The sequence below is a fragment of the Mangifera indica genome, chromosome 2 (genome assembly GCF_011075055.1).
Source record: "Mangifera indica cultivar Alphonso chromosome 2, CATAS_Mindica_2.1, whole genome shotgun sequence".
Classification (NCBI taxonomy): Eukaryota; Viridiplantae; Streptophyta; class Magnoliopsida; order Sapindales; family Anacardiaceae; genus Mangifera; species Mangifera indica.
Genome location: NC_058138.1, coordinates 973,722 through 992,679, shown reverse-complemented (window position 1 = coordinate 992,679; position 18,958 = coordinate 973,722). Strand labels below are relative to the sequence as shown.

Genomic DNA, 18,958 nt, shown 5'->3' with positions numbered 1-18,958 from the left:
AAAAATAAGATGGATCACTTGGTTTTAAAAAAATCTTCTATTAATCTTTTTAATAAATTATTAACATTTAATTTAATTTTTTGATATATACAAATATTTGCGTCATCTCAAGTTATGAGCAATACGAAATTTAAAGATTATGATTACTTTCCAATTCTTATTCAAATTCAAAACTCAAACAACATTACTACCAGATTCCCATTACAAACTGTCCAAGTTCAATCCACCATTTATTTTATATTACTTTTTTCTAAATTTTGTTTCAGGTAACAAGAAATATTAAAAATCATATACTTTAGTTTTGATTTATCATATATATAAAAATCATATACTTGAGATTGATCGCCTATGTTCCAAAGAATCAAGTTTTCAACATTGACATTTCCAAAGCGTATGCTCCGAAACAGAAAACGGTAAGTTTAATATTATCGATTTCAATAAAGCTGCCAGCTACATTGTCATTTTCTGATAATAAGAGTTTTCTAATCCGGAGACATAAGCTCACTGTTCTTTCAGATTAAGTATTGGTAAAGACGAAATACAAGAAAATTTTGAACCTGCAGAATAAGTGTTCTCTAAAGCAGTGTATCAAAATGTCGATGCCTTGAGAAACAGACAGGCTTTGTTCTGAAGAAAACAAGTATAACTCATGTGGCATAACTGCTAAAATCATCGGCATGCATGGAGTTTTGCTACAATATATCCTTGTACCAATACATCAACATAAAACTTGCAGAATTGTACAGCTAAAAGCTTGTAAACTGCACTTGTACAATGACGTATTATAGCTGAAATTGTACGGAAAGAGAAATGATACTAAGAAAATACAGGGCAAGCATTGAAACAAAACTTTAGTGTATTTAAAGTGAAATAAGGAAATTATTTATCATCTAAAAACACAGACATGGGAGTGACCTTTCTTCATATGTTAACAGAAAATTAAACGAAAAAACCTGATCAACTCAGGCAAGCAGCTTCAGCTTCTCATGGTTCTTCCAAATTTAAACTAATTTACCCAGAAAAAGAGGAAATGACAGCAGAAATAAACATTATAGGCTAAATACTCATCCATAAACTTGCATCTATGAGCTTATTTTCCCTACATTAATTGCCCTTTTCAATAACGATAGAAACTCAATTATTAGTCTCACTGTATCACAAGAATTATTGCTGCAGAAAAAATGGGCAAACAAGAAAAAACTGGTCTATACCAGTATCATACCATGGCCCCGTTCACTCTCTCGAAGTTGAATTATTATACCCATTCACGTATTTTGTTATGAGATTCCAGGATTCCATCCACTGTAACCAAAACAAGGCCAATCATCCATGCAGATTGTGATTGCTAGCACCTTGTCCCTTTCTCTCATTCAATTCACAACAAAGTATCATTCTGTCCAAAAAAACCACCTGATGGGAAACTTTACCAAAAAAGAGGCAATTCTAGATGTTGAATCTATTGTTCGAATATCCACACATTTCACAACAACATATTTTCATCAATCATCAACCTTAATTCCCCTCTTTCTGATGATTCTGCCTTACATCAGCATCCTTTGCCCTTGTTCTCCTATTGCTTGGTTCTCCGATTTCTCCTTGGATTGTTAATTGTTACCATCTAAATTTTGTCTCTATGTTGTTGTTGGTTGCTCTGACAGATTATTATTAACAGGTCTTTCTTCTCACTAAATCCCTCTATTAGAGACCGAATTTCAACCTCCAACTAATCTGTCACCACTTGATCTAGCCTAGAATCCATATGGGGTGTTCACCATAACCCAGCCCCCAGTGTGAGCTGATACCACTTTGATCGAAAATTACAGAATATATAATCAATAGAGAACCACAGAATGTGTAAATACACATGCACAGAATTTATTTTTTTGGTGAGACTTCCCACTACAAGTGTTTATTCTCTTACAGAAAATAGTAATAAGAACTAGAAATATACTTGCGGTAGAGGTGCCAGCCCCCTCTCTTTTTTGGCTGTAAAACGCCCTTAAAGAATTATTGAATTCTTGCTTGCCTCTTCTTCATCTGATCTTCCCTTTTTATAGTCTGTTTTGGCTTTGTTCTCTCAATCTTGGTCTGGTTGTCCGGCCTTCATTTCAGTTTATTTTATTTGTGCCTTGATTTCAGCTGCCATTATCTGCCCTGATTTTGCCTTTCGTTGTCTTCTGAATTGCTTCCTCATTGTTTGTTGTTTTCTCCTGATAATATGCCTGAGATCTTCCTATGTTTAATTCCTTTGCTTTTCCTTTTGTATACGTGCATGATTGGAGACCTAACACATTACCACCTCATTAATGAATTACTCAATTTTACTTCTGTTATGAAAATATTCAAGAGTTTTCATTGACTGAATAAAAGAAAAGAGCTTTCATTTGTTTATATACATTCTCTGAGTGCCCAGGTTGGTAATCCAGGCCACTCTAAATCTAGGCTTTTGAAATTCAATCAATCAAACAAACAAACACAAATTAGTCAATTCATGACATGTGGATTACCTCAGTTCAGTTTTCCAGGAGAATGAGCACAGAGCTTTCAGTACTAACAAACCCTTACTGATTGATTGATGAGAGATTAAAGCAAGAAGAACAAGTTTGTTATCAATACAACATCGTATGGCCAAAACATAGAAGAGTGGATTTTCCAGCTTCATTAACACCCATAAAAGCTGTAAGCACATCAGGCCTTAATACAACAGAATATCAGAAAGCAGTTGGGAATTTCTTCTTCTCCTAATACCAAAGGGAAGTAAGAGGCAAATTATACACAAAACATGCAAAAATGACTGTATGAGATCTGATGCCTTAAAATATCATGCAATGGAAATAATTGTTTTTGAATGCAGAATGGCTATTGAGGAGAACCGCAGGGATGTCAACAAATACTTCATGTACTGAAATGCTACTGATAGGGGTTCCAAAGGTAAGACCATCCTGCCGCTAAATAAGATAAGACCCCAAAAAATAATGTCAAACATTAAAGTGAAACAAAGACTACCAAAACAAAAATGGATAAAAATCTGAATTGAAAGTAAGAAATTAAATTCACCTTTGTGGGAGTATTTCTAGACTTTCCTTTCACAAGTTTACCATCAACGGAATCCTGACCTCCTTGAATCTTGCCCAACTTTTCTTGCAAAATCATCACACAAGATGATCAGGGGGCTGCATTTAAATTTTATTGGGCGAGCAAACTTGAGTAGCATTGTTTCTTCTTAAGTTAATATGTGATAACAGGATGAACTTACCCTTCAACAAGCTGTCAAGATAATGCCAATGTCGAAAAGTAAAGCCAAGCCAAACAAGGCGCCCAATGCTAGCCAGAAATAAGATTCATCAAAGTTTAATAATCCATGGCTTTCAAGTACCCAATTGTAGTGTTTTTGGGTAGCACGAACACTACCATTGGTAAAACTACCATCTGGCTATAAATATGAGAAATAGTTTCGTTAGCTGACAAGATTGTTGCATAATTTTTTTGATTAGAGGAACTAAAAAGTGTTCCTATGAGAGCTCACCTTTTGCCACTGAGGAGCGAGAAATTCATTTACTGAAAAGGTCTATCTCTCCATATGAAAAAGGGGAAACCCAAAAACCCCACTTCAACCACCGTGGCATGAAGGTTGCAACCAATGACATGGCACAGGTTTATCCTTTTTGAAGATGATTTTGAAATCAAATTGGATAACGTCCAAATAGTCTAACTATGTGTGATGATGAAACCACCAAAAATTAGGACTAGTATAATGCAAAAACACCAGCTATCATAGCAGCAGCCAGAGTCCGGCAGACTGGTGCCAACAACCGTAACATGGATATATAGGCAAGGTGCATTACAAAAAGTAGAATGAACTGACAGAAGAACCTAAAATCACAACAATCAATTAAATATCAGAACCTCAGCCACCAGAAAGTGAGAAGCTTTCTGCTGCCACCACTTTTAAATGATTTAAAAAGTGAATTTAAACATATTGTTTAGGAATTTATATCCTGGGTATGTAATCATCTTCTTTTACGTTGCTACAAAAAATTTATAAAGCTAATCCTAAGAATTCAGTAAATTGTCATTTCGGAGAATACTTGATGATAAGCATTCGATATAGGTTCACTGATTGATCAAAAAACAGTTGTTGTGACATAACGAAATGATAAATAAGATGAAATTAATTAGAAAGGTATTTATGTATGAAAGGATACAATGTACAGCCATTGCAATTAAAACTTACCTCTCGACCTTAGGACTGTACCCAATGCTGTAGTAACACATGTCCATGTCATGAATATTTCATACATGTAGCAACTGCATATACAACAATACATCTTATATAAATAAGATAAGTATGCTAAAGATACCTTTTTGTAAGTATCTACATCTGGATCCGGAACAGTGCCTATTTCCTCTCTTTTACTGACTTCCATCATCATATTTGCACAAGCAAAAAAATAAAAAATAGCTCTGTACCTTACAACTACTCATAAGAATTGATTTGGCGGCTCTGATTAAAACTTCATTGTATTAAATTTAGGGAAGCCTACTTCTGCAGTTTCCAACACCAAGACATTGGGCAGCAAATTCAAGTGTTTCCCTCAGCCATCACAACAATATGCAGATCTTCTTGGCTTATATAAGCTGACGTTTTCTGGGGAACAAACTCATCCAAAAGGTGACCATTGAAGGAAACTTTTCCCCTATTACCCATGAAGAAAACAGAGACAAAATTAAGTATATTAGGAAATTAAACTAAGATAGCACACAAATACTATAGAGAAGTAAAATAGCTGAAGAAAATAGAAGTGGAACTGAGTAAATTAGGCAATCAAGACGTTAAAAGCAGAACATTTATTGTAAGGAGAGGTGTTTTATGAGTTGAAGAAAGAAAGGAAAAAAAGAGAAAGGGTGAAGTTATAACAGGGTATGGTTTTGCCTGAAACTTTCTTTAAGAAGACGAGATTATTCTTTAGAGAGACAGAGCTTCTTCCTTGGAGGACATCTATTGCTACTTTCTTCCTCATCTTCCATGCTCGTCATCAGGTTTCAGTCCTCTTCTCCTCCTTCTAACGTACTTCGTTTACGTCTGAGAATCCTCCATTCGACTCAATTCTTGATCACCTTTTACATCAACAACAAAAAAATTTAATAACAAACATGATCATTGATCAACATTGGGTACAGATAGAGTTCTGATGATGACAAAAGTCCGAAGAGTCTTCTACAGTGACATTAAACTTCTGTTAGTGTGGAAAAACGATGATAATTAAACAAGTGCAAGATGAAAGGAAGTTGCCATATTTGAGAATTCAAACATAGGAGACACTGAAGTAGGGGCCTGTGTTGGTGGGATCAAAAGTAAGGCTTCAGGAGTTGTTGCATTTGAAGGAAGTGGTATCCATTTGAGAAATTTTTTTTAATCGTTAACTTTTTATGAAAAATGGCATATAAGTGGGAAAATTAAATTTTCTAACTTAAAAAGTGGAAAAGCAAAGTTTGGGTGGGAAATAGTGATTCATACATTTTTAATCAATTGAACTTATGAAGGCAACGTATAAATTGTTTTGAAATAAGTTTAAGAAGAAATGTTTACAAACAACAGTCAACGATTTTGAAACATTTTTGTTTTTACAAAAAAACCTCGCTGCAGGACAATCACACAAATAAGAAATTAAATGCTATGAAAAGATTCAAGAATAACCTCTGGTTTATTAATGTCCTCAAACGTGAACTTTTGAAGGCTGGGAATGTATAAGCTTGTCACAAAACAGGGGATTTGCTTCAATTAGCTTTTTGAGTTCTACAAGCATAATATTATGAGCCGATTTTGTGTCTCCATACTTGGAAAGATGCTCATTTTGCTTGACCACAAATTGCCAACAGAAAAGATCAAGTAAAAAATTTCATAGCATAACATACCAACTAAAAAGAATGGTGGTGTAGTCACCTAAATTTATCAAGAGTGAGGAGCTGAGTAATCTCCTTGAAAAAATCTTCATTGAAAGATGCAAAAACCTTAAGGTCCTTGACAAGAATCTCAACAGCCTTTGCTCGATCCTGCTTGATAACAAGAAGGAAAAAATTGGAGCATTATTTTGCAAATATGGGTTCAAACTCTTACATTAAAAAAAAAAATAAATTACTTCTCTTCTAATGAATAAGAATACTGTTAGTTTTAATGTGTCATGATCACTTCAATCAGTTTAAGATATTGGCACAATTAATCAAAAGTATATCAATTTCCTTTAAAATTATAGTTGTTCACATAACGCAAGACTAACAGTGATTTATTTAAAATAAAATTCATCAAAGTTTAATAATCCATGACTTTTAAGTACTCAATTGTAGTGTTTCTAGGTAGCACAAACACTACCATTGGTAAAACTACAATCTGTCTATAAATATAAGAAATAGTTTCATTAATTGACAAGATTCTTGCATAATTTTCTTGATTAGAGGAACCAAAAAGTGTTCCTATGAGAGTTCACCTTTTGTCACTGAGGATTAAAAAATTCATTTACTGAAAGGACTATCTTTCCATATGAAAAAGGGTAAACCTGAAAATCCCACTTCAACCACCCTAGCAAGGAGGCTGCAACCAATGACATAGCACAAGTTTATCCTTTTCGAAGATGATTTTGAAATCAAATTGAATAAGGTCCAAATATAACTATGTGTGATAACAAAACCACCAAAAATTAGGACTAGTATAAAGCAAAAACACCAGCTATCATAGCCAGTTTGGCAGACTGGTGCCAAAAAGTAGAATGAACTGACAGAAGAACCTAAAATCACAGCAACCAATTAAATATTAGAACCTCAACCACCAGAAAGTGAGGAGCTTTCTGCAGCCACCACTTTTAAATGATATAAAAGTGAATTTAAACATGTTGTTTAGGAGTTTATATCCTGAGTATGTAATCATCTTCTTTTACCTTGCTACAAAAAATTTACAAAGCTAATCCTAAGAATTCAGTATACTGTCATTTTGGAGAATACTTGATGATAAGCATTTGATATAGGTGCACTGATTGATCAAAAAATTGTTGTTGCAACATAACGAATCAATAAATAAGATGAAATTAAATAGAAAGGTATTTATGTATGAAAGGATACAACGTACTTGTAAACACAACCATTGCAATTAAAAGAACTTACCTCTCGACCTCAGGACTGTACCCAATAAGGTAATAACGCATGTCCATGTCATGAATATTTCATACATGTAGCAACTGCATATGGGACAATACATCTGATATAAACAAGATAAGTATGCTGAAGACACCTTCGTGTAAGTATCTACATCTGGATCCGGAACAGTGCCTGTCTCCTCTCTTTTACTGACTTCCATCATCATATCTGCATAGGCAAAAACAAAAATATTTGTGTACCTATCAACTACTCGTGAGAATTGATTAGGTGGCTATGATTAATACTTCATTGAATTAAATTTAAGGAAACCTACTTCCTTGGTTTCCAACACGAAGACACTGGGCAGCAAATTCAAGTGTTTCCCTCAGTTATCACAGCAATATGCAGATCTTCTTGGCTTATATAAGCTAACGTTTTCTAGGGAACAAATTCATTCAACCGGTGACCATTGAAGGAAACTGTTCCCCTACTACCCCTGAAGAAAATAGAGACAAAACTGAGTTTGAGTTAAAGAAAGAAAGAAAAAAGAGAGAAAGGGTGAAGTTATAACGGGGTATGGTTTTGCTTGAAACTTCCTTTAAGAAGACGAGATTACTCTTTGGAGAGACGGAGCTTCTTCCTCGGAGGACATCCATTGCTGCTTTCTTCTTCATCTTCCATGCTTGTCATCAGGTTCTAGTCCCCTTCTTCTCCTCTGACGATCCTGTCAATTCCTTCTAAAAGGAGCCAAATTAAAGAAAAATAATATCGATAAATTAAAGTCAATACTTCCCTTCAAAACCTATAATAATTTTAATAGGAACCAAGGATTAAAAAGAAAAAAAAAGAATTTGATGGTTGTTAGGAATTTCTTAGAAAAATATAGAGGAAGCTAGTTTTTTTTTTTATGTGGTACAAGAAAATATATTTTCTCAACAACCACCTCAATATTTTAAAAACATGTATAATCAATTTATTTTAACTATAACAATATATTACCGGTAATATTTTAGTCTCTCTATATATACTTAATGTCAATTCCTTCCCAAAGGAGCCAACCTCTGAAAAAAAATCATGTCAATCAAATTAAAGTTAATAATGTTAAATATATTAAACATGAACCAAGAAGAAAAAAATATGAATTTTATAGCTGTTAGAAATTTCTTAGAAAAAACATAGAGGAAGCTAATTGTATCCTAACAGTGAAGAGAGGCGTGAAAGTGTGTGGTGGCCACTAGTTCAACAATAATGCCCACTATACACACAATTTGTTTTTTATGTGATACAAAGTCAACATTGTTAAAAACATAATTAATTATAATTAACACTGAAAATATAATATTCTTAAAAATTACTCAAATTTAAACTAATTAATTCAATAAATACCTGTTTTTTGTATTCTTGTTGTATGGTTGTATTCAAGTCATTATCCCCAATCTCTACCACTCTCACAATCTTAGTTTCATCAAACTTAATGACTCTGTCTTCAAACTTGTAAATGACTCTGTCTAACTTTGGTGTGCATATGCTTCCTTGACAAAAAATCTCCAAATTGGGGCAATATTCTATAATTAACTCTTCCAAAGATGAAAAACTAAAAGAGTAATTCCCAGAACAAAAGTATGTGAGACTTTCTAAAAATATAAGTGACAACTTGTTCAAATTGTTAAAAACAATTTTTGTGCAGGTTGCTGCATCTCCCTCATTTTCTACTATTTCAGTCAACATTTCACAATTTAATATGCGCAGTTCTCTCAATTGCACCAAACTTGTAGCCACTGAAGGTGTAATTAACTTCATTAATCCATCACATGAACTTACCTTCAAAACTTTAAGATTCTGGAAAGAACCTGAGAATGGCACTAGACTCATCAATTTGTAACAATAATCTACTTCTAGAATTTCAAGATTTGGAAGATCACATAGGCTCTTAATGTCACTATATAGACTGCAATATAGTCGAAGCTCTCTCACATTTTCAAATCTTTGAAGGAGTCGAAGTAGTGCGGAGATATCCTTATTGATTGTAAGAGTTCTAGATTGACTTTGCCAACAAATATTTGTCTCACCATCATCTAATTCAAATACCTCCAAATTGAAATTAATCTACAGATCCATCAAAACCAAATCCAGTTAGTTTTTGATAATTCTTCAAACAAAACTTTAATTATTGCAAAGGAAAAATTACAGAAAAAATCAATACTTTCAAGTATTTCTGAACGTGATTAAACTCATGAAAAATGGTAATATAAGTAGTTAAAAATCCCAAAGAAAAGTCTGAACAGATTATAATAAATTAGCCTTTCAATTTATTACCTGGTAGTATTCTCTACCTATCAATTCACAATCTGAACCATAAAATGTGTTTGTATAGGTGATGAAAATCATTTTATAAGTTGACCAACAACATAATAAATCCAAACAAATAGGGAGGTTTCTTTGGAAAAGAGAAATTAATATTATTAACTCAATAAAAGTTGCATGATGATCCTAATGTAAATTTGTTCAAATCAAATAAACATTGATTTTCTTAATTTTTGTTTCGTGGAAAAATAGAGATGGTAAGAATTCCATGATTAAATTTTTGAATAAATATAATATATATATATATATATATATATATATATATATATATAAAAGAAGAAAGTTAATTTTTTTTTTTCTGAGAAACAAGGAAATAAGAGATTCTTACCTTATTGTCCAGGAAGATAGATTTTGGAGCTAAAATATTAAGCTCAGTCTTCACATTGTTTTCTTTTAAGCTTGCATATTTGGTACAATCTTTGATTACCAACTCTTTCAACTTTGGCATTTCTAAAGCATATATTCCAGGGTAGAAGGCTATAAGTTCTGGTAGATCTTCAAATTTCAATAAGGTTATATTTGGGAAGACAAAATGGACAACTGCATTTGCTCCTTCTTCTTTTGCAACAATCTCCTCTAAAGCCTTGCAATTTTGAATCCTTAGCTGTTGGAGTTGGTGGAGGATTTTGGCAATAGAAGATGGAAACACATATTTTATATTTCCACATTTCAACAAGAACAAGTGTGTCAAATTTTGATAGAAGGAAGTCGGATGTTGGTTGTAGGCAATCTCCGTAGAATTATCATGGTGGAATGTCTTGAACTTGAAATTCAAATCAAGAGAGATATCCTACAGTAAAATTTAATAATTATTTTATTATAAAGTAATTAAAAAGAATTATTTGTCCTTATTCTAAACTTGAAAAAACTTGTCAGAGGTAAATAAATATTTATATTAAAATTAATTGAATACATACCTGGTTTTTCTTTTTATATAATTTTTGTATGGTTTTATTAAGATCATTCCCCTTATTCTTTACTTTCATTCCCTCATAACTAATTTCCTGTAACTTTGGAGTGCTCAAGATTCCTCTACAGAAGGTCTTTATATTAGGACAATTTGCTATATTTAATTCTTCCAATGAATGGAAATTGAAAGTGTAATTCCCTGAGCAGAAGCATGCAAGATTTTCCAAACATTCAAATGACAACTTGTTCAAATTCTCAAAAACGATTTCAGTTGTTGCATCCTCCTCAATTTCTAATATTTCCATCAACATTTCACAACATGATATCTTCAATCCTCTCAACTGCACCAAACTTCTAGCTATTGAAGGTGTTGTTAAGTTAACCAACTCATGGCAACCATCAACAAAAAGACATGTAAGATTTTCAAATCTTTGAAGGAGCCAAAGTGGAATAAGCACTGACTTATAATAGGAGATTTCAAGTTTTTTAAATTGACTCCGCCAACTAATCTCTTTCCAACCATTCTTTACTTGAAATATCTCCAAATCATGGTTGATCTACAAAGCCATAAAAACAAAATCCAATTAAGTTTGTAATTATATTATTAAAATAAAAGTTTAATTAATAACTTATTTTGTTTTACCTTTAACGATCTTTTAAAGAAAAAAATCAAAATCAACATCAAAATTACATTCAAAAACTATTTTTTTCGAAACCACTAATTAAACATACTTCTTGATTTTTTTTCTTGGAAAATCTTAATTGTTTAATGTAATATATAATTTCAATATTCATGAAAAATGATTAAGCTCATTAAGCTTTCCAATAATATGAAAGACCATACGCCTATTACATATATTTCTAATAAAAATAAAATTATATTATGATTTTTAGAACCTACTAGTACCTTAAAGAGTTCATAAAAAAAAATGCTATGAATTGCATGGTGCAATTAAAATATATGATTTATAACCTATAACATTCAAAAAACTCTATCCCAATGAAGAATTCCCGCTCCAGTCATGGTCTATTGAGTCTGGAACACTGTCTTTGCATCTTGATATCCAAACACAACAAAAATAAACTCTTTTATCTCTCAGCCTATCCTTCATCTCTCTAGTTTTCTTTCCATCTATCTTGTGTAGCAATGTTGGAGTTTTTGGTATAAATTTTGTGCTTTTAATTCATTGTTTGAAACAATAGATCAATTTTTAACTTCATTTTTAAGTGGGTTTAATCCGTAATGTTTTGTTAGCTTTTGTGTTTGAATTTGTAGAAGTTGTTATTGTTTGCCAACTGTTCGATGAATTGTTGGATCAATACACTATTTATTTTTTAAAATTTATGTCTCAGCTAATTCCTTGCTTGTATTCCTTTTAAAAATTTATGCATACAAAGAATTCAATACCTAGCAAATTGGCAATTACCCTAATATAATTTGTTTCAGAATTAAACTGATTTTTATTCTTGTCCACTACCAAATCATGTTGATAAAATTTTGAAATGAGTAATATAATGTGTACTTACAATGAACATCAAATTAGATATAAATCGGTAATCATCAATATATAAATTGGTAATCACTATAAATACACATAGCAATGACATTAATGTTTTGAAATGTGTGTTGGACAAAAATTAATAACCTTAGGGACAAAAATTTTGGAGATAAAACTACTTCAAGCCAAGCAGAGAAATACTATCAGCCCATATGGTTTTAAAACAAAAAAAGAAACTATTTTTAATTTTTTCAATAAAAAAGTTATACCTATAATAAATTATTAAATTAATTATAATTTCCTATTATTCACAAATAATTTAGTATTTTTAAATTTGTTAGTTATTTATGAAGATGTATTTTAAGTTAATTATTATTGAGGATTTTTATTTTTTTCCTTTAATATATTTCTGTAAGAAATAGGGATGGAATTTGTAGAAGCCATTAAGTCAATTGTTTTGAATTTATGTAATATAATATAGAAAATTTTTATAGAGAAAAAAGGGAATAAAATTGGATTCTTGTACCTTTTGGTCCAAGCATAGGGAATTTGGCTCTGAAGTGAACATGTTAAATTTAGGACAATCTTCGACCACCAACTCTCTCAATTTTGGCCATTCTGAAGTATGTATTCTAGGATAGAAATCTGTAAACCTTGGTAGATATTGAAGCTTTACTGTGCTTACCTGTGGAAAGAAAAAATTGATAGCTGCTTCTGTTCCTTCTTCTGGAGTAACAATTATCTCTAAAACCTTACAACTTGTTAACTCAAGGTATTGGAGTTGTTGGAGGCTTTTGGCTATTGACAAAGGGAACACATATTTTATTTTGTCACATTCAAATAAGGTCAAGTGTGTCAAATTTTGATAAGAAGAAGTTGAAAGTTGGCTATCCCAAATCTTTCCAAAACTAATATTCTTCAATTCTAAGACCTCTAAATCACGAAAGTGAACCTGCAGTCAAAGTTAATTGTTGTTTCAAAATCTTAAAAGAAATAATTGACTCATGCATTTATCATGACATTCCATAATATTAACAATGTATTTTTTTGTCTCTAAAAATATTAACTACAGAAGCAAGCATGAATTAATGAAATCAATACTTTCTAGTGAAATTGATGCAAGCATGAATTAAAAAACAAATTTAATTCACTTGAAAAATTAAAAAGAAATGCAAAAAGGAAAATAAGCATATAACAAATAATTGAATACTACAACTAACAAATGAGAGTAAGCATAAGAGAATATAAAAAAGCATAATAGCAAAGTACAACAAGTTATCACCTTTTCGTTAAATGACAACTTGAACTAAAAATTCTTACTAGTAAAATTGAACTAAAAATTTAATGCACTAGAAAAAAGAAAAAAGAAAAAAAAGTATATATAACAAATAATTAAATAAAAAATTTATCACTATAATAAATTATGAAATTAATTATAATTTCCTATTATTCACATATAATTTAGTATATTAAATTTTCTTAATTTTTTATGAAGATGTATTTTAAGTTAATTATTATTGAGGATTTTTATTTTTTTTCCTTTAATATTTTTCTATAAGAAATAGAGATGAAATTTTTAGAAGTCACTGAGTCAATCATGGTTAATCTACAAAACCATCAAAGCAAAATCCAATCAGCTTTTTAATTATACTCTTAAAATAAAAGTTTAGTTAATGGCTTATTAGTTGAAGCCTTCAATTATTTATTTTTTAAATTTCAAATCAATATAAAAATTTAAAAGTTCAAAAGCTGTTTTTTAAAACTACTAATTAAATATATCTTTAAAATTTTTTTGGAAAAATCTTAATTGTGAAACTTTACATAAATTTCAGTAAAATTTTCAAAGAGGGAAGATTGAGGGGGTTGGAATTCCTTTAACGTGCCTACTTTGTCTCTTGGAAACATCAACAATTTGTTGACTTTACTTCTATATAATTTCGCTATTAATGAAAATCAAATATTCAGATCACTGAACATTACGAAAAAAAAAAAAAGGAAAGAGAAAATTCAGTTGTTTCAAATTTATATGTATAAAAAAGGTTTTTTAACATTTGAAGAGGATCCAAATTAGATACTCATACCTTATGGTCCAAACACAAAGAATTTGGCTCTGAATTGAATATCTTAAATTTGTCACAACTTTTCATCTCCAACCTTTTCGACTTTGGCCATTCCAAAGTATATATTCTAGGATAAAAAGTTGCAAGTTCCGGTAGATTTTCAAGCTTCAAAAAGGTTACTTGAGGAAAGACAACACTGACAGCTGCTTCTGTTATTTCTTCTGTAGCAACAATTTCCTCTAAATCAATACAATCCTTTATCTCAAGGTATTGGAGTTGCCTAAGGTTTTTGGTTATGGTATAAGGAAACACAAATTTTATCTTTGTACATCTCCGCAATGTCAATTCTTTCAAATTTTCAAAGGAGGAAGATGGAAGTTGACAGTCCCAAATCTTTCTAGAAATAATATTCATCAATACCAAGACTTTTAAATCAGGAAAGATAACCTACAGTCAAAGTTAATTGTTGCTTTAATATTTATGAATTCATATGGAAAAAATTAAAAAGAAGAGTAGTTGATAATAAAATTGAACTAAATCTGAAAATTTAAGTCACTAGTAAAAAAGATGCAAGAGAGAATACTACAACTACTTATTAACAAATGAGAATAAAACTAAAAGAAAATAAAAATATGTATAATAGACAAGTATAAGAAGTTGTGGTAAATCAAACCTTTTTGTTAAAAAGCGGTGTGATTTCATTGAACTGCAAACTGAATTCTAAATATTCGGCTAAGCATAAGAGTTCAACATTTTTGATTCCACATAATTCTTCCAAGCAGATCATAGGATTGAACATCAATTTCAATACCCTCAAACACTCTTGTTTACCAATTATTGGATATTGGAACAACCAATTTCCCACTGATATCTCGTACCTTATAAGCTCTCTAGAAAAAAAGTCTTCAGGCAAAATCTCGTCATCTTTAATACCCAATTTTAAACTGCTGAGACTAGACAAAAGCTTCAATTCCTCAAGTACTTCAATCTTCCACTGAATAGGGCATTCCTTTAAATAAAGTTCTTCTAATTGGGATAATTTTGATATCACATTTGGAGCAATAACTTTCAATTGATAGCAACAGCTCAAATCCAATAGTCTTAGTTGAGTCAATTGACCCATTTCCATAGGAAACTCCTTAATGTAAGAATATCGCAAGCTAAGGATCTTTAGCTTATTAAGCTTTCCAATAATAGGAACACCTTCAAGTTGGCTATAATCTAAACACAATGTTTGAAGGTTTGTCAAACAATGAATTGATGATAGCAATGACGATTGTTGTAAACCAACCAAATTCAACACTTTAAGCTTTGGCATCACTATGAAGAAGTCATTCGGGATTTTGAAAGAAGACTTCCACAAATTGGTTATATAGACATATTCAAGATTTGGACAATCCAAATCGTTAGGCCAAAGTTGACTAATAATAGTACTATTACCAGGCAAGGAGATCTTTGTGCATTTCTTAAGTTTGTCTCTATTTTTCCAATCTCGTTCAATGTCATTTCTTATTGTAAACACATGGTGATCCACATATGCAATTGTTATGGCAACAACACGAACAACATCATGCATAGCAAATTGTTCGCTTTCGTCCCCATCAAGTAACAAACATGCATCTTTGAGCTCACGAACTAATGTATCTAGTCTATCACGTGCGTTTTCCATTGTCAAATTAGCTCCTTCAAATATATCCAAACACACAACATGTTTGAACAAGTTTGAAATGGAAGTATTATTTTCCAATAGACTAGCAATTAGAAAAGTTTTCTTCAATTCATCATTTCTTAAATACTTGTAACTCAAGGCTATCTTCATGGATCCCTCTTCTAGCAATCCGGTGAAATTTGTTGGTGAAGGTGCTCTCAGCTCTTGCAATGCAACCTTCCAATCAGATGGATGAGTTTTGTTTTTTAATGCTTTTCCTATTGTACAAATGACAATAGGTAAACCCTTGCATTCTTTGCATACATCATTTGGTAGAGAATGTAATCTATGTGTTTGAATAACATTACCTGCAAAGAGATCTAGGATTATACAAATTGATTTTCATTTTACATGCATATTTTGGATTTAAAAACAAGAAAAGTTCTAAATGTTGAATTTCACTCATTTCCAAATAAATTAATCAAAAAAAATTTATCTAAATGAGTTCTACTTATAATGTCAAATAATATTTCTAGTATATATATTAAAACTATTCTTTTATATGACAAATATAATAACAAATTTCTAATTCGATAATAGGATAGTCTTTTAGACTTAACTAACTTAAACTAAACCTTTACTTTTATAATATAAAGGGCTGATATCATAAATAAGTTTATTTTTTAATGACAAATAATTACTTTAATATTTTATGAGTTAAGCAATAAAAGATACAAATAAAAGTTTTGCAACAAATCTACCTGTCAAGGCTGCCATTTTGGTGAATAGGGTCCAAGCTTCTCCTTCATTTAAAATGCCCATCCCGATATTATTTGTGGAACCCATCCTCTCCAATACATCTAAGTTTCTTGTTGTGAACAAAAGTTTATTTCTTCCGCGATCAGCTCCGCAAGGAATTCCCATAGTCTTTTCAAATTCTAGAGGTTTCCAAATGTTATCTAGAATTAGAAGAATATTCTTGTCCTTCATTCTTGAATATATCTTATTTGCCATTTCACTTTCGTTTTCGTTTTTGAATTTTAGACCCAATTTGTTTCCAATTGTTGTCTGAATCTTCTTTACATCAGGAGACTCTGAAACCTGCAAGACAAAATAATATATGAACATTCAGAACCAGATAATAAAGACTGATAAACAATATTGTATTGAATGTTTCTTTACCTCAAGAAAAACAATGTCCTCAAAGAGCTTATCCTTCTCGGCTTTCCTACCAAGTTCCTCTACAAGCGTGGTCTTCCCAAGACCACCCATCCCATAAACACCAATCATGAAGACATTCTCATCATTTAAAGCATCCCATACATTCTTTACAGTGGAGTTTCTTGATTCAAAAGCCAAATAATTTTCACTAGATCTAAGCCAGATCTCTGGTGGATTAGTTTGATAGGAAACTGGACTCAATTCCCTTTCTTGCTGGAGGAGTGGATCGATACCATCCCGCTTCAATTTAAAAGCTTTCCTGCTTTGTTTGTAGTGGATGATGAAGTTGGGGGACAATCCCTTGAAACAACGCGAGTTGTTTTCTTTCTCTTGAATCAATTGCTCTGCTTTAGTAATGGTCTCCTCCACATTTTTCTGCCAGTCCTTAACATTTTGTTTGATCACTTCCACATTTCTTTCAGCAGCAATAATCTTACGCTCAACTTCATCTCTTGTATTCTTCAACTTACCAACTTCCATTTCCAGATTTTTGAAATTGGTAGTGTAGTTGAACAAGTACTTAAATTGACGACAAATCGGAGCAGCCAACCACTTGGCAAGTTGAAGGACAGGACTCACCGCACCCCCAACATTCCCGGCAACATCAACCATTTTAAAATTTTTTTTTTTTCAAAGTTTGAAAAACAGAAGAGAAGTAAAGCAAATGAAAATAATTAACAATAAATACGAGAAATGATAATTCTTTCTAGTAATCGAGAAATAACTGAAAGCCAAAAGTGCTTTTTTTTTTTTTTGGTTGAAGAAATCAGAAATATTTAAACGGAAAAAAATAAAAAAACCAGAAGTAGGGCAAAATGATTCTGAAATGAAGAAAGTAACAGGGAAACTAAGGTGCAAACTGAAGAAATCAGGGGAACTAGTTTTAGAGGGGTTTGTGAGTGAAAATATTTCTGAATGATTGAGAGAGAATAAAATTGAAGATGATGAAGAGAGATTACAGTGATGAAGAATTAATTGCGAATAACTTTAGTGTGAATGATTCGTCTATGAAGGAAAGTTCCACCAAATTCAATTGATTGATTGTGGAAACTGACCATGTGAACAGATTATTACTTTATCAAAGTAACAAAAGAGAGACCTCATTAATTAATTATACTTTATCAAATTCAATTGATTTACCACCTACTTTTTTCATAAAATTAATCAATAATCAAATACAAAGAAAATACAAAACCTTGAGAGCAACAAACCAACTACTTTCATTATAAAAATAAACAATCATCAAACACAAACAAGTATAAATAAACATTAAATAAAACAAAGATGTATATATCAAGAACAATTCAAAAGAAAAAACCCAACAATCTTCTCTATATAAATATTAAGAACCCCCTTTTTTTACAGGTCAAGTTGTAATATAATATTCCATAGGCAACTTTCATAACCCAGATTTTAGATTATATACATACATATATATATATATATATCAAAATGAATACAAATTGTCGTTGTCACTTCCAAAGGTCAAGTAGTAATATAATATTCCATCGCCAGTCTTTGACTCTCTAGCAATAACATCTGAAAAATAAGAGGTGATTGCTTGTTAATTTTGTAGGCCACTAATCATTCTTCTTAGCTATAGCATCTGGACAAGTTGTTATTGAACAAGTTTATATATAAAACTAATTATTTGTAATAAACGACATGTCATTTGTAAAACTAATTTAACTCACTTAGTCAGGAGGTTGCTACAAAAAGTGAATCATTCATTCAATATGCCATCCATAATCAATCAGTATACAAGTATTATTATGTGTTTTTCTCAATTAGAAATCAAAATAGCTGAGTTATCTGTATATGGACTCTTTTCCTATTAACGTCTGTAAAATATTCAACGAAACTACAGTCCTCTATATATTTAAAAAAAAAAGTTGGAGCATAGGTCCCCCATTGATCAAGACATAAAATGCTACTTGCATTAAATTATTCTTTAAAGTCAGATATGTACAAAAGACGAGTAGGTATCTATCATTGTAATTTTAATATTTTAACCCAATATCAACAACTATAGGCAGAAATTCCAACCAAAAATATAAAACCTTGAGAGCAACAAACAAACTACTTTCTTTGAAAAAATAATCAATAATCAAATACAAATAAATAAATAA

General features: G+C 31.2%; 4 protein-coding genes across 5 annotated transcripts in view; all 4 read right to left on the bottom strand.

Moving 5' to 3' along the window:
- LOC123208953 overlaps window positions 1–14,062 on the bottom strand; it is a 29,122-nt gene extending 15,060 nt beyond the window's left edge. Inside the window, exons 1-4 of the mRNA XM_044626625.1 lie at window positions 13,982–14,062; window positions 12,427–12,852; window positions 10,410–10,958; window positions 9,821–10,282 (exon numbers count right to left, since the gene is read on the bottom strand). Coding sequence (XP_044482560.1) covers window positions 9,821–10,282; window positions 10,410–10,958; window positions 12,427–12,852; window positions 13,982–14,047 — 1,503 coding nt within the window. The 5' untranslated portion in view covers window positions 14,048–14,062. The remainder of the gene's footprint in view (window positions 1–9,820; window positions 10,283–10,409; window positions 10,959–12,426; window positions 12,853–13,981) is intronic.
- Window positions 1–18,958, bottom strand: part of LOC123208952 — an 82,144-nt gene that overhangs the window by 33,090 nt on the left and 30,096 nt on the right. The gene's annotated exons all lie outside the window — the stretch shown is intronic.
- The window catches only part of LOC123208966 (protein TOPLESS-RELATED PROTEIN 2-like), a 55,942-nt gene that overhangs the window by 17,771 nt on the left and 19,213 nt on the right, over window positions 1–18,958 (bottom strand). The window lies entirely within an intron of this gene.
- On the bottom strand, window positions 16,273–17,582 carry LOC123208959 (disease resistance protein RFL1-like). Its single transcript, XM_044626647.1, has 2 exons — window positions 16,791–17,582; window positions 16,273–16,709 (listed from the first exon to the last, which is right to left on the bottom strand). The coding sequence occupies exons 1-2, from the start codon at window positions 17,439–17,441 to the stop codon at window positions 16,326–16,328; spliced, it is 1,035 nt and encodes a 344-aa protein (XP_044482582.1). The 5' UTR covers window positions 17,442–17,582; the 3' UTR covers window positions 16,273–16,325.